Source organism: Patella vulgata, chromosome 5, assembly GCF_932274485.2.
Source record: "Patella vulgata chromosome 5, xgPatVulg1.2, whole genome shotgun sequence".
NCBI lineage: Eukaryota > Metazoa > Mollusca > Gastropoda > Patellidae > Patella > Patella vulgata.
In genome coordinates this window covers 25,303,033-25,330,153 of record NC_065883.2, presented here as the reverse complement: position 1 = coordinate 25,330,153, position 27,121 = coordinate 25,303,033, and the positions used below count along the sequence as shown (strand labels likewise).

The following is a 27,121-nucleotide window of genomic DNA, read 5'->3' as shown; positions in this document are numbered from 1 at the left end:
TAATTTAAGAATATTAAAATTGAATTTCAAATAGGCATTTAACGTTTAGGAGATAAACACTTCCTGTTACGTATTTAGAGGGGGTTTATTGTCCATTTAACCATGCTTGAATCATTAGAACACGAGACGCGATAGGGTCGAGTTGTTCTAATGGATAATTCAAGCATGGTTAAATGGACAATAAACACCCGATAAATACGTAACAGGAACGTGTTTAACGATATTGTAGCACAAATATTTGGAGATTTTCTTCGGATCTATTTAGGAAACATTTTTACACCCATTTTAAAAAGTCGTTATTTGGTCACGCGCTTGCGTTCATTTTTCAAAATATTTTCAATAGATTATAGACGGTCTCTTGCTTACCTGCAAATTTAAAATGTTGAGTCTCGAGTTGCTAGTTAATGAATTATGAAAGAAAATGTTATTCGGATATCGACAACAAAAAATACTTTTAATGTTTGAAGATTTTTAAAAGAACAAGAAATTAGTATTATTGCGGTATTTCGAGACGAGTGTCAGCCATAGGACATACTAATAATATAGACTGATAACGTCATCAGATCAGTGACGCCACTGTCCGCCATATTGGACTACCCCTCGATGACGTTTGCGCTATTGATTTCATTATAAAAAGTTTTATTTTACGGTGCAGTTTAATTCGTACAATAAATGTTTCATAAAAACCTAATACTTATGAATTTCCTTTCACATTCTTGGTATTTTATTAAATATTTTTAAGAATCAAATACTTATAATTTTTGTGTCTTTTTATTGTTATTTCAATTATATTTTGAGTTTGTTTTCTTATAAAAGCCCAACAATTCTACTACTGTACTACTACTAGTACTACGGAAAGTAATCTGTATTATTATGTTGTTTCTTTTGTATAGAGTTTCCTTGTAGGTCTATATTTATTAAATGAATTTCGTTTGCAAATTGTATGCTTGATAACGACCAGTGAAATCTTGTCGAAACGTGTGTATATATAATATAGTCATACCTATTAAAACCCAGCGTACAATTGCTGCAAAGAGTTACGCAAGAAATCGTAGATAGACAATGGATGAAGGGGACAACAACATATGTTCAGATTATGTAACAGTGTAGCTCTGAGGTGGTGCCATACTTATCACAAGGAATCGTTGACTTTCAGAAGGACAGAGGTAAAGCAACACTTATTTTTATGACGGGTGCCACTGAAAATGAGAAATGGTAGACCTGCCACTGGTTGCCAGTCAATTTACCTAATATTTATTTTAAATCACGGTCTTAATTTGGTCAAATTTCAGTGTAAATGTCTGACAGGCTGGTTTTTGAAATGAGAAGCCTGATGACAACTTACATGTGTGTTTATAAAAAAAACAACTATGAATGAACATCATATAACTGTTAATTTACTACAAATAAATCATTACAACATGTAGATTTTATATAAAAGAAGTGAATTAAGGCAAGATGAAATATAATCTCAAAGTATAAACCCCAAAGTATTTTGCACATCTCTTCCCTCATAGCTTGCACGCTTGGTTTCTTCCAGTATAAAACGGTGGACACACACTAGCTGAATGATTCGCCCGAATCAAACATGTTTGATTATTTGCCTAATGTGTCTGCTTCGCCGAAGAATTCGCCCGATTGTAGAATTCATTATCCAATCACCACTCATTTCGAGAAGTTACGTGATTGTTTGAAGACATGGTCTCGGCCATGTTTAATCATGTGACGTGAAAGGTGATGCAATCAACTGGTGAACTGGGCGAAGGATTCACCTAGTGTTTCCACCCATTCGGCCGAAGACAGAATTCAACGTCAAATAATTCAGCCAAACATGTCCACAGCTTTCGTCTGCAACTTCATTCATTCGAAACAACATGATGGTGGCATTACCACTAGCAGCCCTTTGTTATCCTTACACTGTTATTAATCTTCTGTGATCCCCAGCTTTTAATATTTGAATAAAACCCGTAGTAAACAATTATTACTTGTATATTTCCACTGATGTTTGGTCAAGTTACTATCTAGATAAAAAGATTTTGAAGGAAACATATAAAGACACTGAAGTCCAATCATCACAATAGAAATATCACAAAATATATCATATTAAACATTTGTTTAATTGTCATTAAATAGATTTATAAAGATTTCATTGACAGTAAAAGATGATAGAAGCGTTGTAGTAATTTTGGATAAAAGGGTCATTCCTTGTCAAATCACCCAATGGGTTAAACTGCCTTAAACCATGCCCCTTTGATTTTGCTGCAATCTGGTTTATTTGCTAATTCAAATGCCCATTGCTCAAAAACTGATTTGTCAAGATTGCTAAAATGGGAATTGCTAGAAGGTCAATTCAACAAGGATTCATAATTAGACCAATTTTCAATGGACCATATCCCAGGAACAGTAACTCTAATCAAGCTGAAATAAATTTGGAATATCAGCTAAGTCAGCCAAATTGAGCAGGAAAATCAAGGGTGGGGGGTTACCAATTACTTTTTCAATGACGCAGAACTACCCCAAACTTTCATTTAAATTTAACAATTATGCCGACAGGTATTTTGTACTGATCACAATTTACGGTTATCACCAGCATCTATACAATAAAATAACTAGGAAATCAACAATTAATAAAATATATAAAACATATAACAATTATTATAGATATAACAATTAATTTAATGGTAATATATGTTATTATTAAAAGAGCTATTTACATTATAAATATTCTATATACATTTTACTACTTATATTACAAAACTTGTAATAAGAGATATTTGAGCCAAATATTATCCTGTGATAATAAAAATAAGGCCTACAAATGCGTCTTTAACACACAGGGATGACTATGTCATTATTCAACATAAGGCGCTTTTCAATAAATTATTCTTGCGTTATATAGCCCTAGTCAATGCACGGTGCGCTTTTAATTCTGAAAACCAGAAACGATTATTGGATTGAAATATCTCTGGTTGCCTACTTCTAGTGAGTGGTGATGCAGCTTAGTCGTCCATGCTTTGACCATAAAACCTATTTTTGTAGAAATTTTAAAGGCTTGATGCATCATTGCCTTTTCGCTAAAATAATACAAGCTGAATATGTACTCAGATTGATTATTTATCATTGGATTCGATCGGATTTGAATTAGGCCAATCAAGTTTCTCTGCTAGGAATAAAAGATGAGGGTGTCTTGTTACGCTTGAGGCAGCATAGATCAATGAAATTTCAATTTATCATAACTTTGTAAATACTGAATGGGATGGAACCAGTTGTGGACTGATATTTCTAATAGAAATTAAACAATCACAATTTTGTAGCTTGCAAGGTATTCCTATAGAGCTAAATGATGAATCCAGGTCACCGACCTTATCTGGTTGTCAAGATTAAAGAGCAATACCTTCTCCACAAGGCTATAACAAAGTGTATTCTATATATATATATATATATATATATATATATATATATATATGTACAAAAACAATGAGATATGACATCAAAGTATAGAAATTTAATTTAGAGAAAGACTTTGTGTTTGCCATCGATGGGATTTAAACTCCTGACCTACTGCATCAACGTGTGTAGTCTACAGCCGTTTAGCTCTATACCCACTGTGCAATATCCCCACCCACAGTCGTCTGCCTTTTCCCTTTAGTGAACCATCCTTTATATAGATGAGGATATCGCTCAGTCGGTAAAGCACTAGAATACTGTAGGCTTCAAGGTTTGGTGTGAAAGAATCAAAGTTTGAATCCCTATCTTTATATTTACAAAATATACAGGTCCAACATTATACAGTCAGGTCAAATATAGCTATTTGTAAATGATAATATGTTAGAACTGGTTTGAATGTATACATACAGTATCATTTAATGGGAAAAATTTAAAGTTTGATACGATTCATCACAGTGGTATAATTTCCCCTTAATATACTTGAAAGGCAAAGAGTTATTATTTCTGTCTAGTTTCATATTCACAAATTTTCAATGTCTTCAGATATGCAATTGAAAAATGAGGATTTCTTAGGATTTCATTCATTGCCTTGTGCCTCAATGAACGTCTGCTCAAGTGTGAAAAAAATAATTCCAAGAAAAACATGCCTAAGATATGTCAAGAAATAATTTCAACATATTTTCACGACTGATAACTCTGAGATAATGGTAGAATTATAATCAAATTCATATCAATCCAAGATCATTGAAAATTTGAAATTGGATAACTGTTGAATCTAGTGCTTTCTGTAGACGGAAGGATGGACAGTGGTAACAACAATATAGATGTACATTAAAGATACATTATGCAAAATTAAGATAAAGAGCTGACCATTCTTTCTATAATAGCTCAAAAATAGATAATGTAAAATGAAAATATTGAAAATTTCATTCAAATTATTTAATTCTGTGCCAAATTATCACTGTTTTTAGTTTGACAAGATGTGTGCATTGTGGTAACCAGGGTACAGGTATATTCGAGACTTGGCCTCGATTTCCCATTTTTAAATTAAATTAATCTAGTTAAAATCTCAAGTATCCGATGCCATCAAGAGTTGATTATGTACTTGTTTTGTTAATAAATGTCTAATTAATAGTTTATATAACATTTCAGGCCTAAACAAAGACCTGCAATAGGCAGACCGGGCATAATGTATGTTTAAAATGTTTGAGTCAAATATATATAACTGCCATTTGAAACCATCCACAATTCTAATATCATTGTTCATTCCATATATGACAGCAGCGCTACCGCTTACTCTTACATTGAAATCTGACTGCCAGGGGATCTTTTACGTGCACGCCAATGTGTACACATGACCTAGGTTTTTTCGTTCCACCCAAACAACTATACATTGTGTCTTGCCAGGCTTGAAAATCTTGATGAACTTTCTTGGCCAACACATTGAATACAGGACCTTCAGGCATAAAAGCAGGGAATCGAAACCATGCCACTTGACACAATAATAATAATAATAATAGTAATGATATTTGTATCGCGCAACTGTTCAATACACTAGGGAATGCACTAGAAAATGTTCTCACTTTGGAGTGTTAATGATATTGTCTAAAAAAAACAGGTTTGCACTTTGGATTTAAACACTGACACAAAATAATATTGTTGGATATTTTCGGGAAGTGTATTCCCCACAAATGATGCACTGCATGGCAGACCATATGATTCAACGCCCACACTTTCAACCATTTGGCCACCCAACTTCACAACAAAAAATAAATAGGTATAGGTAGGAGGAAAATAAAGACCATTGATCTTATGGGTAACCAGTTATCAATTTCTAAGGCGGTACATTTTTCTTCGTAACTGTACTTTTTTTTCTTGGATCACTAGCAAGAATATATACCCCTGAACCAAGAGGATTCATAAGTATTACAGTTTATTTAAGGTACCTAATCTATAATAACAGATCTCTCACATGACCAACATTTCTTGAAATATCTGAGGATATTCTAAATCTGGGTACATTGCTGTTAGTCCAACCAAAGTCTGCCCATACTGCAGACTTGCAAGAGAAAATTCACCAAGTCGTAACAATATAACACCATATCGTACAGCTCCATTATCATACGAATCTGTAACAGAATATTATAATAAATGTATAACAAAGTAAACAAGCCAACAGTGAGTTGGATGTCCCCTGCCGACATCCAAAAATAAACAGATGACGACATACTAATTAATTGCACATTTATCTTTTTGAAAAATATCAAGCAATCAAACCTGATTATCTATTCTTAGTCTAAGCAGAAAATATTCACGATCGAACTCAGTCAAAGTTTTGAAGTATCTGGTAGTGAAACTATACACTAAGTTTCATCACTCTCCATCAAACAGAATCAAAGTTATCTTGTCCCAAAGGATCGACCAATGAAATTGCTTAGCTTTAGCGTAAAATGTTAATCCTTGAACTCAGTCAAGACATTCACAAAAGCAGAGTTATTATGTTCCAAAGTCTTAACCAATCAAATTGCTTATCTCTACTTAGCTTAAGCAGAAAATTCTCATCATCGAACTTAGTCAAGGTATTGATATAATGCATCTATACTCAAGAGTTTCATCGCTCTCACCCAATTAGACCCAAAATTATCGTGTTCCATGGTCTTAACCAATCAAATTGCTTATCTCTACTTAGTCTAACTTCTTATCATCGAACTTAGTCAAGGTATTGATATAATGATTCTATACTCTGAGTTACATCACTCTCAACCAACTTGAACCTAAGTTATCTCAACAAATCAAACTGCTTATCTCTGCTAGGCCTTAGTGGGAATTGCATTCACCTAATAAAGCATTCACCTAATAAACACTTACATTCTACATCAATTAGAAGAAGAGTTACTGTGTTTCAAAGTCTCGACCAATCAGATTGAATTATATACTAACCCTAAGCAGAAAATATTCATCACCGAAGTTAGTCAAGGTATTGATTGAGGTAATGAAACTATAGACGCAGTTTCACCAGTCTCACTCAATGTGAATCAAAGTTATTGAGCTCCAAAGTCTCACCCAATCAAATTGCTTATCGCTCTGTTTACCCAGAGCAGAAAATTCTCATTATCGAACTTAGTCAAGGTATTGATGTGATGAAATTATACACAAAGTTTCACCACTCTCACTCAATTAGAATAAATGTTATCGAGCTCCAAAGTCTCGACCAATAAAATTGCTTATCGTTCTGATTACCCTGAGCTGAAAATGCTCATTATCGAACTTAGTCAAGGTATTGATGTAATGAAACTATACACCAAGTTTCATCCCTCTCACCTAGTTAGAACCAAAGTTATTGTGTCACAAAGCATCAACCAATCAAATTGCTTATCTCTGCTTACCCTAGGCAGAAAATGCTCATCTTTGAACTCCATCAAGGCATTTACCTAATAAACACCCACACCAATGAACACTCTAGTTCAATTAGGAGAGTTATTGTGTGCCAAAAAGTGTGACAGACAGATTTTAATAGTCCCCTGCTGTCTTCGAAAGGTAGGGGGCGGGGGCAAAAAGGGTTGGGGTGCACAAGTTTAGATTTGTTGTTGATTCCATGATGTAGTACGGTTTTTCAACATGGTTAATAAATTTAAGTATAGGTTATCACAAATAATTTAATTATAAATATGATAGTTAAGATTTGAACTATATATAAAGTGAGCTATATTTAATTTTTAACAATCGGTTGCTGTGCAAAATACGCCCACAGTTTGCAAGAGATAGACAGAGAACAAGCTAAAAAAGGGATTTTTGATACAACTTAGGCCATAATTCGGGCCGTTGCAGTGCGATATGTATGAATATCGAAAAGAACCAAGATCTTTTGGATATAAACATATATTTTAAGTTTCATCAAAATCAGATCAAAATTGTGACTGTAGAGTGTCCACAAACAAATGTGAAAGGATCCCATATTTTCATGGCAAGATAACAGCATCAATATTGATTGAAATGGTCAGTGGACCAATATTGAATTCTTATTTGTGAATTTAATTTCGAATATTAAGGAAAATACTGATTTAGAGGTATAGCTCCTTTAAATATCAACTGTAAAAAAAGTAGTAACTGGATAGTACTGGTATGTTCCAGTACACCAGCACACATTCATAACTTACCCAATATCAAGAGGACTATCAGACTATTCACCAGTTGGATCTTTATGAACAAAGGGACATAACTTTTGTTTAACAAAATGACAATTTCAATTAAAATGACACAACCTCTTTGATTTAGGTCACAAATTAAAACTGATTTAATCGAATTTTATGTGATGGTAAGATAATAACATCAATATTGATGGAAATAGACTAATATTGAATTCTAATTTGTAGTTTTAATTTTCAATATCATGGATAATATTGAGTTAGAGGTTTAGCCCCTTTATAATATGACTTAATTCAAAGAGATTTAGTGCCTGTAAGTGACAACAAACCTTCTTCATATATTCTCAAACACTCAGTTATTTTTTCCTGTATTTGGCCCATCTGAACTCTTTCTTCAGCTGGTACATTTTCTATTCAAAAAGAAACATAAAGAAATGTAAAGGAAAAGCGTGGAAATATCCCCCCACACAGCAACTTTGTCTAAAGAAAAAAAATAGACAGCTCAGTTTAAAGCAGGGAAACTTGGATGTTGACCAAATCTGGCAAGGATTTTTTATCAGCTGTACTATATACCAATATAATCAGAAAAATTCCGAAAAAAATCCGAAAAGTACTGAAAAAACCTTTTTTGAACCTAATTACTGAAAAAAGCTGAATAGTCCTAAATTCGAAAAATCACTAAATACTGAAGAGATAGGTTACCAGGCAACGAAACATACGCCCATAGCAGCTTAATTGTAAGGGCAGTCAACAAGAGTTGGCACATATTTTTACTTTTTTTGGCAATGAAACATTTATAATACACTAAAATCTGATTAAGAGTAAAAACTCATTAAGTAATTATCAGAAGACCATTAGAATTTGTTTGGTTTTTATAAAGTTCTGCCCCATACTAACGTTTAGTATACGAAACATTTAATATCATGGATTTAGCTGTTCAAGTTATCAAAATTCATTGAAAATCAATATACTGGCTCGTCTCAAGACCTTAAACTCTGTGTATCAATCTGAAGTCAATCGAGTCATAACCTTGGCATCTAGAACGTCCACAAGATTTTTTTGAAGTGATCAAGGGCCATAACTCTGGCAGTAATTATCTGAAATTGCTGAAAATCAATAGGCTTCTTCATCTCATGACCTTAAACACTGTGTATAAATTTAAAGTCAATCAGATATTAACTTGAGCCTCTAGAGCGTCTACAATTGTGGATGCCGTACGGGGGCGACAACAATTCAAATGTGGGCGTATAAAAACAACATTAATTACCGAAAAAACCTAGTCTACACATAAAAATTGTAGAAAACTCTAGGTCACGTATGAAAATATTGGACACTCTAGGTAGGAAATGGGTCTGCTAGGCCACACAGGAATATAGTGGGACACTCTTGGTTGGTCATGGATCATGTCAGGTCACACATAAGACCACGTCCTACATGCAGAAAAACTGTACAAGGGATCGGGACTGCATTCACTGTAATACGCGCAAACGTTGGTTTCATTCCACGTGTGCAAATGTATATTGAAGACCTACTTCCAGCCTGGGGAAAGGCAGGTTATTTTACGTGTGGACTTATGCCTTTATTGGTGACTTTACTTTCAAGTTGAAAGTTTCAACTACATGTATGATGGATCATTCCTGGGTGAGTAGATTACTACCAGTTTCATTTGAAACTTTAACTCTTGTAATCCCTCAGTGAAAGTTTCAGATATTAGCCATTGCCCACCTAGAGTGTCCACCATTTTCATGCATGACCTGGACTTCCATACAAATTTTATGTATGGCCTGGACTAACTCATGACCCATGGGTTTTTTTTTTGTTGGTAATTACTGGTAGTGTGTTTTTTTCAGTACTTGTATTTAGTGATTTTTCAGTATTTAGGGTTTTCAGATTTTTTTCGGTAATTAGTGTCAAAAAGTTTTTTCAGTATTTTTCATTGTTTTTATCGGTACTTTTCAGTGTTTGTGCTATATTTAGTACAGCCCTTTTTTATGCCATCAAGAAATCTGATCTGAAATCACTTTTACAGGCTTTCTGGACACCTAATACATCTCTAGAATGCTGGTTCAAAGCAGAAATGCTCATCACTGAACTCAGTCAAGACATTCACCTAATGAACAACTACACCTAGTGTGAACATTTCAGCTCAATTACAGGTCTGTGTCCCAAAGTCTTGACTAATTAGCAGAAAATGCTCATAACTCAACGCAGTCAAAAAATTTGCAAAATGAGCAACCACACCAGGTTTTAACATTCTACCTCAATAATTGTGCAGAAAATATTCATCAACAAACTTAATGAAGGCATTCACTCAATTAACAACTACACCAAGTTTGAATATTCTAGTTCAGTTAGAAGAAGAGTTATCCTATCCCCAAAAGTGTAACATAGACAGACAGATGGACAAACTTATTTATAATAAGGACAAAAAATCACTTAGATAAATAAAAAAATTAGTTTGATTAATAAACTATAAACATAATTATGGAAAACAGCTACTGATTTATTTAGGCGACATTTCGAAGAGTATTCTCTCAACGTTTTCAAGCTAGTTTGATTAAGTTACCGTCAGATTAGAACAGCACTGTACACAATTGTGTGTCTAGAGGAAAAAAATGATAAAATATAAAACACAAATGTCAATACCTTCATCAGTCAGTAATAAAGCTGTCATGAGACAGACTTCTGTATAATCAAGACTTAACGAATTCACTATCGTTCCAATATGAAGAAGATGTTGATCAACCGTTTCTAAAGGCGGGAAAAATGACAGAAGTTGCTGGTGTTCTTCCGGCAGAATGTTTAAAAAGTTGAATTTTGAGGACCAATCATGATCTTTGGTTGCTACTAGTAGTAAAACAATAGGATAGCATGATAACTGGATCATCGAAACTTGTGTCTTCATACTGAAGGTTCGGAATCCTGAAAAAAAGAAATCATTAAGCTGTTAGCTAAGGTTTTTTAATTCGGTTTTTCCTTATGACTAGCCTCTGCAAATTTAAACAGATCTGTCAAGAAACCCGACAATAACCTTTATGTGGCATTTAGAGATTGAAGAACACATTAAAAAGAACACATGGGATATCAATCACTGGTTTTATTCTAAAAGCAGAACGTTTCGACAAGCATCCTGTTATCGTTATCAAGCACAAGGACATTTAGTAAACTCAAGGTCAATATGTATGTTCATTCATACTCACTGACATTGTCAACACACATTACTCACAATCCCAATCGTCCTCACATCATTATTCAGCACAATGACATTTAGTAAACTCAAGGTCAATATGTATGTTCATTCATACTCACTGACATTGTCCACACACATTACTCACAATCCCAATCGTCCTCACATCATTATTCAGCACAATGACATTTAGTAAACTTGAGTTCAATATGTACGTTCATTCATACTCACTGATATTGTCCACACACATTACTCGCAATCCCAATCGTTCACACATCATTATCGAAATGAAATGAAATGGAGTTTAACGTCCTACTGTTCTGCTCCTAACCTGGGCTAATGAAGACGGGCATACGCCATACAGTGTGCTATGAGGGAAATTTTGCCCGGACAGCGGCACTACGGCCTACTCTTATATCGAATTCCAACTGCCAAGGGATCTTTTACCTGTACGCCAATGTGTACACGGGACCTCGGTTTTTCGTCCCATCCGAGCGACTAGACAGCTTTCCTTGTCAGCCCCTCCGTCCTGCATCACTGACAAGGGAGAACCACGCCAGAAAATCTGGATGTACTTTCTCGGCCAATGCAGGGATTGAACACCTGACCTCCAGGCTAGCGAGCTAGCGTCTTACCCACTTAGCCACGTGATCCCCATCATTATCGAGCACAGTGACATTTAGTAAACTTGAGTTCAATATGTATGTTCATTCAGACTCACTGATATTGTCCATACACATTACTCGCTATCCCAATCGTCCACACAATGAGAAAGACCCTCACTTGTGTAGCACTTTTGTCATTGAGACAATTTTGGGTTATTTGTAAAATTGTTTCTTCACTCTGTCTATAGAGTCAAGTCTCACATACTTAATGAACAAGAATATATAGTTATACATAAATAACAGTGATATTTTGGTTAAATCATAATCATTGTCAAAATATCCATCAAATTCTAGCTGTTTATTGACCCATGGAACTTGGTAGACCAAAAATAGGTAATGTCTCCTATTAGTGGTGGGAAATAAAGAGTTTTATTCCTTATATGGGATGGAAATTAACGTCAAGGTTATCTTAGACCGTCAGAAATTATGGGGTATAAATTAGGGTGTAGAAGCGAGTTGGATCAGAGCTCACCCGGAAATTCCTAGCAGCCATTATCATTGAGAACGAGGAACCTGCAAAGCCATTACAACTTAGAAATAAAGTTGCGAAACTATTTTATGCTGTAGTCTTGTTAAAGATCACCAGAAACTAAACACAAGAAGAAGAAGTCCTATAGTACTACAGTTGGCTGTTCTTGTGACTTGAGTGCATTTGAATAAAGTCAAATCGACTTAAGATCAGACGTATGTCATCATCAGCAGTCGAAGAAGATTTCTTACTAGAACTCCTCAATTTACATTGTTTTCTTTTTTGCTCCACAGTTTTGTCTTCATGAAAGACTAAAGCAATGGATGGTTAGTTATGTATGGTAAATAGACAATGAGAAACAGCAATTACAAGCTGAAAATGTATTCTCTCTTAACAGGGACCGTACACATAAAATGCCTGGATGATTTTCCTATTCACACCTGGATTTGTATTATTATAGAAATTTATTATTGGGAGTAGTGATTTATGGTTTATTTTATATTTTGAAAAATCTTTTTGTCTCGTTTTATGATAATTTTATGAGAAATAGTGAAATTTTATATTTTTTTATGATATTTTTCCATTTTATGATAGTTTTATGAGAAATGACGAAATTTTATGAAAATATAAATGTTTTTATATTGTACGGTCTCTGCCATAATCAAGTCATGAGATAAACAAGACTGATCAAGATCAAAATAGATTCTCGTAGTATTGGGTAGTTTTCTTTCTATTAAAATGTTTTTGAGAGGAATTTGAAACAAGAGAGAAAGAGAGGGAGAGAGAGATGGGGTTTAATGTCCACTCAACACAAACTAGGTCATTTCGGGACTAACATATGGTTCAATTTTATTTCCATAATTTGTTTGCGTGTAATAGGGGTCTTTAGCAGTGGGTGGAAACCGGAGGGCCCGGAGAAAACCCATGAGGTTAGACAGGTGACTCAAACTGGGCGGTTTTTGATGAATCTTGATGGTATTTAACACTTTCTGCATGGCAATCTATTAACTGAATATGTGTATTAGATTATAGATGGTAAGCTCAGTTTCTTTCCTTTTTTCATCAAATCTGAATGATACCCGGTCCCTAGTGTAAGTTATACTGTTCAGTTAAACATACATTATGCAAGAGCTAAATCTGCCTAGCTATTGCAGGTCTTTCTTTAGGCATGAAATGTTATATAAACTATTAATTAGACATTTATTAACAAAACAAGACCATAATCGACTCTCGATGTCATCGGATACTCGAGATTTTAACTAGATTAAAACGGTTCGCCATTTAAAAATTTAATTTAAAAATTGGACAGGGAGGCTTAGTCCCGATTATACCAGTGCTTTGGTTACCACTGTGCACACATCTTGTCAAAACTACAAACAATGATAACTTGGCTGAGATTGAAGTAATTTGAATGAAATTTTCAATATTTTCTTTTTTTATCATCCATTTTTGAATTATTATAGCAAGAATGACCAACTCTTTATTAAATTCTTAACTAATGTATCTTTAAACTAAAAATAACAGCTATGATTAAACCAGGTGACTGTAAAGGTGGGTCAAACATTTTTTTAAAATAAAACCTAGCTTCTACGTATCTGGCCTATCTTTGTCGCTAGAACACTTGTCGCGCTTAAAAAAAATAATGTTTTTAAACTAACTTATACATGTATATTTATAAACTTACCAGGAATCTTTTTTGAGAATCTGATCACACAGTTTGAATCAAATTCGAAATATGACATCAGGAAATTCCATGTTGTTTTATGGTCTTTAAATATATCTCTCACTTCAGTACTTGAAGGACCTTTTCTCTGAAAAAATAATAGATTCCTGAATTAGGTTGAATTTACCTTTTTCTACATGTAGGTCATACTGAAGATCATTTATTACAAACAAACTTTAGTGCAAAATAATTAAAATTTTAATAATTTATTGCAAACCAGAATAATTTGGTGTCATTGATCGTCCGACCGGTCCACAAGGGTTGTTGCATATCTATTTTTTTGTAGGTAATTGGGGGCATTTACAACAAAATTTGACACAGATCAGATTACAGTTTTTGTCGTTTGAAGGTTTACAAAGTTCTATAAACTGAAACAAGGGTCTTAACTCTGGAAGTAATCTACAGAAATTGTTTAAATTTGACAGTTTTTTTTGTTTTACTAATTCAAATAATGCATATAAATTTCATAGAGACTGGAAGATAAGTTCTGTGATTCAAACATTCACAAGATTCAACAAAGTAAAATAAGGGCCATAACTCTAGAAGTAATTGACGGGAATTGATGAAATTCAATAGGATTCTTCCTTTCAATAATTCAAATGATGCATATAAATCTCATACATATCGGATGATAATTTTTGTCGTTAGAGCATTCACAAGGTTCAACAAAAGTGAAACAGGTGCAATAACTCTAGATGAAAGACAGGGGGGTGGGGGCATGGCAATATACAACCACATGAGGGCATATAAATAATCAAAGATTTAAATTATAGCATAGGAAAATATGAATTAAAGGACTCATAAAATAGTGAGAATTTAAATTTAGCAAAAGATCTTTCCATTTATACTCACATGTGTAATAATAGGTAGTAAATGTTTAGCTGCCATTTTTATTTCATCAATAATAATGTAGCAGTCAGCTTCTATACATTTGATTTGAGATGGACTTAAGGAGATTTCCCTAGGGGGACTTTGTTGTACTGAGTAACCATCAGACAGCAGATCTGTAGTTGATATGGCTTTCTTACTTGATTCAGAAGTTGAATCAGGAACCACTATGTTTTCATCAGACCTGACCTCTGTGTTAGTTTCTTCCGAAGTAGATGCAGATGGATAACTATCTGCTGAAGAAGTCTGAAAACTTTGATCTTTTATGGCTATTGATAGAGCATGTTTTACAGCATTAGGCTGCCTGCCAATTCGGCAACCTTAAATTAGTCCAATGTAAAAAAAAAGAAGAGTTTATTATTGTAGCAATGTAAAGCACACATTAATCTGAAGTAAAAACAGGACCCCAATTTTCCCTAAACCCATACAGGACGGTTTTACAGTCAATCTTTCAACTCGAGTATCTCAGATGTTTTTGGAAGATCAACCTTGGACTTGGAATATCATCAAAGATCTAATTTAGTTAACTGCAAGGAAAGATGTAAACTAATTTTATTTGAAGTTTTGCCACATTCAATTAAAAATACATTAGATCCAGATTATCTCAACCAGGAACATCCCTCTCTTCCAAACACATTAACCAGAAATTAACTCTTCGGTTTGCTGCTAATACTGAATTAATCTTATTTGAAGTTTCACGATATTCAATTAGATCAAGCAAGTTTCTCTCGACCAGGAACATCTCTCTCCCAATATGTTAACTACAAATGAACTCTGTGCTCTGTTCCTGACATTTTCGACCCAAAAACTTTCAAGTTTGTGGCAATACTAGTCCTCAATGAGTCATTATCTGACACATATTTTTCTGTTGTAATAATACGACTTACATGTTACAGACATGCCAGCTTCAATACACCTTTGATAGCGGCAAGCTTTACAACTATTTCTTGTCGCCTTGGTTACTCTACACTTTCTTTGCCTTGAACATATATAGGCATTTGAGATTCTTTCTCTAGCCATTCGACGAAAAAATCCCTGAAAATAACACATCTTCAAGTTTTAAAATAAGTGGAAAACACAACTGTACTTTACTCGCTTGTTTTAATATAAATATATCCAGCATAGAAAAAAAACCTGACAAAATTATAAGCACGTCTGAAAATGAGACACCTATCACAGACAATTTCAGACAAAACTTTAGGTTTTGTCAAGAACAATCCATTTGGTGCCTGTCATTTGGTCCTGTACAGATCTATCTATTTTCAGTGTTTTTAAGGATATTATTATTAATAATACATATCTGACAAAGTTTACAATGGCAGGTATCAGTTCAGAGGTGCCTGACATTATGTCTGGTACAACCAATGTCTCAAATTCCAGGAATGATTAGAAGTAGGACACAAAAGGTAGTATTTTCTACTGTAAATGTGCAGAATTTAAATGTTATTAGTAAATGAGGGGTTGAAGGTTTGTTTTGTACATCTGCTCTGCATATCTTGGGAAACTGGAGTAAAGCATGTTATTAATACCAATGGCATTTAGTAATAGTAATTAGTAATAAACAGAGAGAAATGTGATTAAACGTCCACTTGTCACAAACCATAGCAGAATTTTATTTCAATAATTAATTTGTGTGCAGTAGTCGGAGGAAAGAGAAGGACACAGAGAAAGAAACAATAAACAGTAGTTAATGCTAGATCAAGTTGCTTCTCCTTTAGGTTGTATACAACATTGATAATATCAAGACGTTCATCTGGTAATATTAATATATCTACCTTACAACCTTCACATGTAATGGCACCAAAATGAAAACCAGAAGAAGCAGCACTGCATACTTGACAAGGCAAATTCGATTTTTCTGTTTTATCTGGATTGTCACCTGTAAATAGTTGAATTACACACTATTACACAGTAATTCATGTCAACTATACCTTGTGATTAAGAAGGACACAGATTCAAACCTCCACAGGTAATTATTTTTTTTAGGATAAAATTAAAGTAACGATGGGCCTTTTGCATTTTTTGGAAAATATGAAATTTCTCACAACTTAATGCATGCTAATATTCAGATCGATTATCTAACATTTAATTAAGAAAACAATGTCAAAATATCAATGCTCGAAAATTTTCCGGCTTGGAGTCAGTCAGATTTAAAACAACAATAATATTGGTTACGTTCTATGGGGAGCAGCATACATGTAGATTGATGGAATTTTCAATTTATCAGATTATCATATATCTTTGTAAATACTGAATGGAACTGAATCATTTTCAGACTGTTTCCCTTTTAGAGATCTAACGTTCACGATACTTACTGTAGTTTACAAGAGATTCTACAGTGCTAAAATCATTTTTGTTTTGAAACAAAAGTTAACAGTATGGAAATTGTTCCATCACTAATCAGAATTCAATACTTTATTCTGACCTAATTCAAAGAGGTTTTACTCCTTTGGACTTTATTAAAGCCACAACATGTCAGAATACAGAGTTAGACAATTTAAAGTTTCTATCCTAAGTTTGGTCCAAAACGACCCATTAAACCTTTTAGGAGGCAATTTTCCCTAACTGCAGGCTGAGCCACTGTCGGTAAATTAATGTTAGGGAATAAATTTGAAGCCGAGATCAAATCTAAAACTGTTATATCTTTGCAACTATGCTACCAAAAATCACGAAACCTAATGAGATATATGTTTATATACCACAATACCTGCAAATGCATAAACTTTGTAATTGGAACCATTTTAAACAGGTAAATAAAAGTGTGACGCAAGTGAAAATTACCAACCAAGATAAAAACACTGTGTTTTCTGAAAATTTATTAATTGCAGTAAAACAAAATAAACAATAACAAGTTAAAAGTTTGAGGTGGGAAATACAGGTCTTCTGTAGCATTATTATCAATTTGATCTGCGAGTGAGCATATTGTGTCACTGTCTTTAAAATTTATTGTCGTGAATCTTCGCTTGATTACATCTCATTCTCTTTCTGGATTAAATAATTCACAGGAATCTGACACATATTCAAAAAGTTCATTAATATGTCACTGCCACCATCAGATGAACAGTTTTCTTCATAAGAAATATTTAACAAGTCAACAACATTGTTCAAAGTCATTAGATCGAGGACGTTCCTGGCCATCTGTTTATGTTATTGCTTAGTAATGGTAATATCTGCCTTTAAATCAAAATAATATAAGAGTTACCATTATAAATTAGATCATGTATTTCTTTCACCCATTAGTCAATAAAAATAGAATTGGTATACATTGTTCCTTTGGCGACTTATGGTAAAATGACATTAATGTTGCTATCCCCATAAAGCGCTTGTGTTAGAAAACGACATCAATGTCATTACCCCTGTAAAAGGGTTAAGTTATAGTCATTCAAACTTTAAGCTAATCAAAGAACACTTACCAGGACAAAACATTTTAAGAGAGACGCACTTCATATATCTACAATACTGACACTGTACTCTATTTTCCTTCGTAATTTTACAGTTCCTTTCCTTGAGGCACATGTAAGACACTCTTTGTAATTTAGCCGCTCGCAAGAAAAATTTCTGAAAATAAAAAAAAAACATCTAAGTTTTTCAAGTTTGAAATTCAAAAATTAAAGGACACTGTTGACAAATATTTGAAGTTAAAACCCTGGTTTAATCTACTGATTTGCCAGACACCAAGGATTCTCTTTGCTGTAAGTTTGTAGTCAATGATAACCAGAAATTTGCTTTTAATGCTATAGCAACCTGATTTTAAAATTTTAAAACATTTACACATAATATCTTTATGCCTATTGACCAAGGTAAAGTAAATCTGATTTTATTTTCAATATGACCAGTTTCATTCAAAAGAGAAAATAACATGACCTACTGCTGTCAAGAGGGCCTATATCAAAAGCCTACAATGAAGCTTAAAATAATACTTAAACGTTCAATTAAACAAGCAGTCACCATGCAAGATATGCTCACATTTTGCTAGAAGTGGACAGAGAACAAGCTTAAACAAGCTAACAGTGACACATATTATTTAATCGCACATTTATTTTTTTGCACACAATCAGGGGCCATAATCCATGATGTTGTTGCAGCCTGACAGGCATCAATATCAAAAGGAACCAAGATCTTTGGGATATAAACATATGTTTTAAGCTTCATCAAAATCAGATTAAAATTGTGACGTCTGGAGGCTTCACAAGTTAAAAATGTGATTTTTCTTACAATCAAGGAAAATTTAACACAACCTTGGTATTACATACTTTTACACTATTTGCATACAAGGAGCGGCCATTTTATTGGGAAGTTTTGGTCCAATATTCACGAAATTCGAACTCAAACGTCATTAGGGTGTAATGGTGATATATTCTACAAATTGTGACATCAAGAGGGACCACAAGCTAAAAGTCTGATACATGCCAAGATTGAAAGGAACCAAGATCTTTGGGATATATATATACAAAAGTTTCATCAAAAACGGATAAAAATTGTGATCTGTATATGTCCACAGACCAAATGTAAACAGACACACGGACCCACAGACAGACAGGGATGATGACAATATACATAATGTATGTCCACATGAAAATGTGGGCATATAAATGACAGACAAATTTATGCACAAGTGGTCACTTATGGAAGAGGGTACATGTAAGTTCAGCTTTGCTCTGTGTTGCCATCAAGTTAACAAAGTGGTAAGGGGAAGCAGCTTTTAACAGCGTTTGTGTTAAGCGACTGAATCCGATCGCTGCAAGCACTATATCACTTAGTATATCATACCTTGCAAGCTTCACAAATAAAGGCACCACAGTAAAATCCTGCTGCTTTATCATCACATACTTCACATACAGTTGAATTCTTTTCAAATTTAATCAAAGAATTCGGATGGAATTTGATATCAGGTTTAACTTCCTCGGTTGGAAATGACACACAGTCTGATGAAAGAACAGATTCATTAACGTCAAATTTCTCCACTTTAATATTTTCGTCAGTTTTTACACAACAGGTCGAATTAACAGCTTTGGGAGGAGAATTAACAGCTTTAGAAGGGGAATCAACAGCGTTAGGAGGGGAATCAACAGTCTTGGCAGGAGAATTATAGGGTTTTAGGGGAGCAGAAACACTTGTGGATGTTGCTAATTTGTTATTAATTCGTCTATTAAGATGAGTGTTCTCAGCATAGTCGTTGGTTGGAAAGTACTTTTTCTGAAATATGGAAAGTTCTGTGTATGATGTAGGCAAGAGCAATAAGTCTTTTAGTCCTGAACTTCCAGCACTACACGAACTTCTGTCAGAACTTTCTGTAGTGCTATAGGTAGGTGAAAGGGGTTTTGTGTCACAACCGCCTAATTTCATATTAATATCAAACACATTTGATGTTTTATCCCACTCATTTTCATCAATGACCGAAGTAATGGTATCTATTCTTTTACACTGTTTACTTTGAAGACAAAAAAAATCTGTATTTTGTCTGCATCCATCTGCAACTGTAATGGCGGCACCAATTTTAGGTATAGCAGGATTATATTGTTCAGCATGATCATAATCATGGGTTTTTGGAACATTTTGTTCTACAAAATTACTGTTTGGATATGTGACCTGTTTCTGCTCAACATCATTTGAAGATGGAGTTTCGGGAGAATAATAAGGATCAAATTTAATGCTATTATCTTTAGATGTAGGTATTGGTGAACAAATTAAATCCTGGTTATCCGGGTAATAAGGTGTCTTCTCTGTATCAGGATCAGGACTAGGTTGATTAAGTATCCATGTGAATGTGTCAGCCTGGTAATTCAATTCAGATTTTCTGTCTGGAATTGGACTTGAAATAATGAAAGAATCAGAGTCCTGATAGTAAAAATTAGGATACTGAAAAATATTTGTATTGGTCTGTACAACATGGTCTTGAAGAACTGAATTATTCCTAAATGAACCATGAGAACTTCCATATATGGAAGCTACGGTACTATCAATATATGATCTTGAATTGGTTTTTGACAGATCCAATGGTAAAGTAGGACTGTTGGAGCCATGACTCATATCTTCTTGTAGTGTTCGTCTCAGTTCTTACATTTCTATAGATATACAAATGAATGAAGCTTTTACACCGTACATGAGTCTGACTTTCTGTATTTTCTAAAAAATAAAATTGATACAATTTGAATTAACAACCAGACATGTACATACAAGTTTCACATAGGTGCAAATAAAATAAAATCAGGTTTAATGTCTTACATTTCTGCACTGACTGGGCTAATGAAGACAGGCATATGGGTGGAATTTTGCCTGAACAGCGGCACTAAGATCGACTCTTCTTAATCAAATTCCAACTGTCAAGGATTCTCTTACTTGCATGGGATCTTGGTTTTACATCCCATACAAACAACTATATGTAAACACTGTTCCTTGCCAGGCCCTCTCTCCTCCTGCACCATCGACATGGAAAACCATGCTGGAAAATCACGCAAAATGTCTCAGCCAACACTGGGAGTGAACCTGAGACATTCTGTATAGCTAACCAGTGCGAATCCTGCACCTTTCAGACAATTTCTAAGGTCGCATCCATACAAAAAAGATATTCTGGTGTTCTCAAGTAGATTAGAATACAGCAGCCATTTAAATGATTAAAGATCAAATAGATAATCAGACTCGTTTGTCAAGTACATGTATATCGTTGCTAGATACATGTACATTTTGTTAAAACTTCAAAAACTAATAACTTTGCTCAGAATGAAGAAATTTGACTGAAATTTTCACTATATATTTAATTTTCATCATCTATTTTTGAAATATTATAGCTCTTTATTTCTTACATGATGAATCTTTAACACAGGATAAACATTTTCCTAAACTAAAACCATAATTATCTATCTCCCATAAAAACTGACAATAAACCACCACCATGACTAGCATTATAATTACATGGCCAAAAGGATTTAATACAAAACAGCACATGATCACATGATAAGTAAGCTTATCATTTCGTTATTGGTGGAGATTATATAGCTCTGGGGTTACAAGGCAGTTGATGTGGAAGTGGAAATAATACATAGCCACTGGCCTAAGTTTTAGTATTATGTATAATGCCAATAATGATATATAAATACTTGAAAATACAGGTTGTTTTGGGTACTGGTAATTTAAGCTGTTTTGGGTGAAACAAAGCTTATTCGGCCTCAAAGCTTATTTGGACCACATTCAAGGCTCATTTGGACCACCATACAACTGATTCGGACCACCATCTGGCTCATTCGGACCATATTATAAATACTAGAAACTGAGATTTGATATCTAATTAAGTTTAAAAGGGTTTTATCTAGACTCTATCATAACTATCTGTGTTTTAATTTCCGCTAATTTAAGTTAATTTCAATATGTCATACATGGTTACAACCAATACCAGTCACAGTAGCATAATGGAAAATTTAATATGTTATTGTGAATAAATGATGTACATGTATAGAAAAGCAATCAAATTATTTCGCTTACATGTACCTATTGTTCCGAAAATAACAAAGTAGATTTATGGGATTTCGTAATATAATGAAAATAAATTAAATAATCTGTAGAAAAGTTATCAAAATGTCAAAATGTGTTGCAGGACCAGAAATTTTTGCGAGAATCTAAGAGGATTCTCATATATGCAATCTGCGCGAATCCTCCGAAATTTACCTTTGTACGAGGTCTATATTCTTTTATAGTGCTTTCAGCACACCTTGCACACAGCGTGAATTACGCGTTTATTTTCAGAATCAAATGCAAACTCGTTTTCATTTAGTCCCTTACATAGTTTCTTTTCGATATAGCTTTAATTTTTCGTCCAAAAGCCATGTCAATGTCCAAAAAATTCAATTGATATCTGCACAAAGTATTATTAAGGGAATATAGTTTATGTCTGCACAAACAAAAGTAAAAAAAAAAAGTTGCCGACCTTGACAGTGACAGAATAGACTTGGAATGACCCAATTTAACCCCATTCAATTGATGTGGAACTAGCAGAATCAAATCGCTCAAAAGGATAAAATCAAACCCAGTTTCTTTTAAATATTAGGCCTATTTTGAAGGGGGATTAGAATAAATAAAATAATTAGGAAACAAATAATTTTTATCGTAGTTGAAATTCAATGCATAAATACAAATGCAAATTGAGTTGCACTATTATAGTACAGATTCCTTTCAGTGCTCTACTTCTACAGTGTTATTTTCTAATTACCGAGCAATTTGTATGGACACTTCGGAAAAAGAGTGAATAAATATCTGTTATGTACAGTTAAGATTGCTGTAATTGTTTTTTCTCCATGAAAAATAAAATATTCTAAATTCATATAGATCTAGGCCTACTCCTTTTTAAATTTATGGGATGAAACAACCTAGCTACGAGAATGTAGCTAAAAACGTTGAGATATACTGATGTGTTTGTTTTTAGCTACGATTGGATGCTTTTTAGTTCCAAGTGGCAAACTCAATTTCTTTATTACTGCATGTTACATCTTTAAAATAAGATGAGTTTATGCTATTATGATTAATTAAACTTACAGAGGCCAATGTAGTGGTACAACTGTCGCCTAACTCCAAATATTTGCGTTTAAATTAATGAAGCGTTGTTTTTGTCTGACATTAACCGCCATTGAAATCCATTCATAGTTAAAATGCTTTAGATTGCCCTTTTGATTGGCTGTTATAAAAGCCTTATATTTAGCCTCGCCTTCATGATGAGGGCGTATCGTTTAAAAAGATGGCGGTCTTAGTAACGGCTTAACGCCTCGATTTTAAAAACAACGATTTGCACCTGTTTCACTGTTTCAGGTAGGATTATATGCTAAATTGAAGTTGGATGTGGCAGAAATATTATAAATAACAATAATCAATTGTTGTTTTGATTAAAAATATTGTCAATTTTGTTTACAAATGCCGGGTGCGAATCGCTCCCGCATGTGCTACACTGGAGTTAATGGCATCATATCTTATCTCGAAACACGGAGGGTTGAGAGGTAAGATTTGTTATCTAGAAACAACCCTATATTAGTGTGATGACACAATACATGTAAATTTGTGAAACGGTTTTGTGATGAAAAGACCTGCTCCCAAAAACAAACACGTCATTTTTTTTGGTACTAGGTCCTACGTTCTCGTATCTTCGAGATATTTTCGTTCAAGTCATTTCAGCTTCCACTTATACAATCTGTTTCACAGAGAATTAATATCTCTGTCATAGATGACTGCCTTAACACGTGCTGTCACAGCACGCGGTGTGAATCATTGGCTGAATGGCGCGTGCATTGTTTACATAAGACATAACTGCTTCGGAGAGAATGCTGCATTTTAGTCAATTTAATACCCATTTACACTAAATCGGAAATAATTTTTACCTACAAATACGTCAAACGCCTTTATTTATTTTTCCAATATATACAAAAAATGTTTTAGAATTTAATTTGTCGCAGGAAAAAAGTTAATATTTCTAGCTCATTAAGCCGCATCAATGTCATCCTGATCAGTGATTGTCGCGGCCAAGCAAATATTCACTGCGGATCAGTGTGCCACTTATACTGTAATAAAACAAGCCAACTAAACTGTTAAACGTTTGCTTTACATTCATTTTGAAAAAAAATTAATATAATATTGACCTGACACATCATATATTTATATAAATCAATGAATAAATTAAACTTTTGCCGCAGAAAAAAAACAAAATTACTTTTCGTCTTCGATATACTTCACTTCCGGTCTTATTGTGTACATCCATTAGAGTAGTTTCCCTTTAGTTACTTTATATCCAATTAAAAGCTATGTTGATAGAAAATCCGAAGAAGTAATAAACATCCGGATTTGTACACGGTGGAAAATCTGATTGATCTAAACCACTCATTTATATCTAAACCAATACGTCATTGATCTAAACCCTTAATTGATTTCAAAAATTATTTCTTAAACAAAATTTTGTTACCTATAAAAAGAACCATATGTCAATAGATCTAGAAGACGATGGCCGAGATCAAATCAGCCGTCACTTTCTCATCCTTCACTAAGAATACTCACCCGTCACTAACTGCGAATCAAGCTGGCCGTCACTTACAAATTCGCTGGATGACCATGACTTCAGTGAAATCACGTGCTCGGTATGGGCTAATCCGAGCCTTCGATAAATAAAATGAATTGAAAGTAGTCTATTTTTAGTAACCCATTTCTTTGCTCAAAATAAAATTGCTTTTATCTCTTCTAAAGTATGTAATCATGAATGTGCCAGAAAATAACAAGTAGATTTAAAGAGCCATAGAAACCTTCTTTCCGGTGATATATGACACAATAACTGGAATTTCGCATTAAAACACGTATTTTGACATTAAACACTCGCCCCTCCCCACCACTATCTTTAATTCAGCCAGTGAAGGCTACCAAACTTGTATCAATTTTAATTTAAAACGTATATGCATTCCGCCGAAAATATAATAAATACATTTCAAGAGAGGATTAACTTTACTTTTCAGTATAGATCTACGGAATTTTAGATTAAGCCCCGCATTTTAATTTCAAATACCCCCCCCCCACCTTTTCTTTCACTTTTCAAGGCAAGTAAATATAAATGTGCCAGAAAATTATTTACATATTTAAAAAGAGTAGTGAACGTGCTTTCTACTGATATGTAGCATGATATCTGGAATTTCGTATTAAGACCCGTATTTTTACTTTAAATACCCCCCCCCCACCCATCATTTAATAGATTTTTGTACCGTTCGTATTAAGAACCGTAATTAGACATTGAATACCCCCACCCCATCAGTAATTACCTATTAGAGTTCAGTATTATCCAAATTTGATAGCTTCTATTAAATGATGGGGGGGGGGTATTTAAAGTTAAAATACGGGTCTTAATACGAAATTCCAGATACCATGCTACATATGAGTAGAAATCACTGTCCCTGCCCTTTTCAAATATATAAAATATTATCTGGCACAATCATATTAACTTGCCTTGAGAGGTGACCAAAGACGAACGGGGGGGGGGGGGTGTTATTTAAAGTAAAAATACGGGTCTTAATACGAAATTCCAGATATCATGCTACATATCAGTAGAAAGAACGTTCACTGCTCTTTCCAAATATATAAATAATATTCTGGCACATTCATATTTACTTGCCTTGAGAGGAGATCAAAGACGAACGGTACAAAAATCTATTAAATGATGGGGGGGGGGGGGGTATTTAGAGTTAAAATATGGGTCTTAATACGAAATTCCAGATATCATGCTATATATCAGTAGAAAGCACTGTCCCTGCCCTTTTCAAATATAAAAATAATTTTCTGGCACATTCATATTTACTAGCCTTGAGAGGTGATCAAAGACGAACGGTACAAAAATCTATTAAATGATGGGGGGGGGGTATTTAAAGTTAAAATACGGGTCTTAATACGAAATTCCAGATATCATGCTACATATCAGTAGAAAGCACGGTCCCTGCTCTTCTAAGATATATAAATGTTTTTCTGGCACATTCATATTTACTTGCCTTTAGAGGTGATCAAAGACGAACGGTACAATAATCTATTAAATGATGGCGGGGGGGGGGGGGTATTTAAAGTAAGAATACGGGTCTTAATACGAAATTCCAGATATCATGCTATATATCAGTAGAAAGCACGGTCACAGCTCTTTCTAAATATATAAATAATTTTCTGGTACATTCATATTTACTTGCCTTGAGAGGTGACCAAAGACGAACGGTACAAAAATCTATTAAATGATGGGGGGGGGGGGGTATTTAAAGTAAAAATATGGGACTTAATACGAAATTCCTGATATGCTACATATCAGTAGAAAGCACGTTCATTGCTTTTTTCAAATATATAAATAATTTTCTGGCATATTTATATTTACTTACCTTGACAAGCTATCAAATTTGGAGGTGACCAAAGACGAACGGTACAAAAATCTATTAAATGATGGCGGCGGGGGGGGGGGGAGGGTATCTAAAGTAAAAATACGGGTCTTAATACGAAATTCCAGATATCATGCTACATATCAGTAGAAAGCACGGTCACAGCTCTTTCTAAATATATAAATAATTTTCTGGCACATTCATATTTACTTGCCTTGAGAGGTGATCAAAGACGAACAGAACAAAAATCTATTAAATGATGGGGGGGGGGGGGGTATTTAAAGTTAAAATACGGGTCTTAATACGAAATTCCAGATAGCATGCTACATATCATTAGAAAGCACGGTCACTGCTCTTTCTTTCTAAATATATAAATAATTTTCTGGCACATTCATATTTACTTGCCTTGAAAAGTGAAAGAAAAGGTGTGTGTGTGTGGGGGGGGGGGGGATTAGAAATTAAAATGCGGGGCTTAATCTAAAATTCCGTAGATCGGTACTGAAAAGTAAAGTTAATCCTCTCTTGAAATGTATTTATTATATTTTCGGCGGAATGAATATATACGTTTTAAATTAAAATTGATACAAGTTTGGTAGCCTTCACTGGCTGAATTAAAGATAGTGGTGGGGGTGGGGCGAGTGTTTAATGTCAAAATACGTGTCTTAATACGAAATTCCAGTTATTGTGTCATATATCACCGGAAAGAAGGTTTCTATGGCTCTTTAAATCT

General features: G+C 34.0%; 1 protein-coding gene across 2 annotated transcripts; it reads right to left on the bottom strand.

Moving 5' to 3' along the window:
* Window positions 1-1,375: 1,375 nt before the first annotated feature.
* Window positions 1,376-24,252, bottom strand: LOC126821007 (nuclear receptor subfamily 2 group C member 1). Of its 2 annotated transcripts, none has more exons than XM_050549246.2 (10): window positions 24,213-24,252; window positions 19,295-20,650; window positions 17,938-18,082; window positions 16,300-16,403; window positions 15,412-15,559; window positions 14,489-14,844; window positions 13,598-13,724; window positions 10,239-10,514; window positions 7,922-8,002; window positions 1,376-5,576 (listed from the first exon to the last, which is right to left on the bottom strand). In XM_050549246.2, the coding sequence occupies exons 2-10, from the start codon at window positions 20,552-20,554 to the stop codon at window positions 5,416-5,418; spliced, it is 2,658 nt and encodes an 885-aa protein (XP_050405203.2). In that variant the 5' UTR covers window positions 20,555-20,650; window positions 24,213-24,252; the 3' UTR covers window positions 1,376-5,415. The 2 variants fall into 2 exon arrangements, with proteins under 2 accessions (XP_050405203.2, XP_050405204.2); XM_050549247.2 differs by lacking the exon at window positions 24,213-24,252 and adding an exon at window positions 23,051-24,019.
* Between the last annotated feature and the right edge of the window lie 2,869 nt (window positions 24,253-27,121).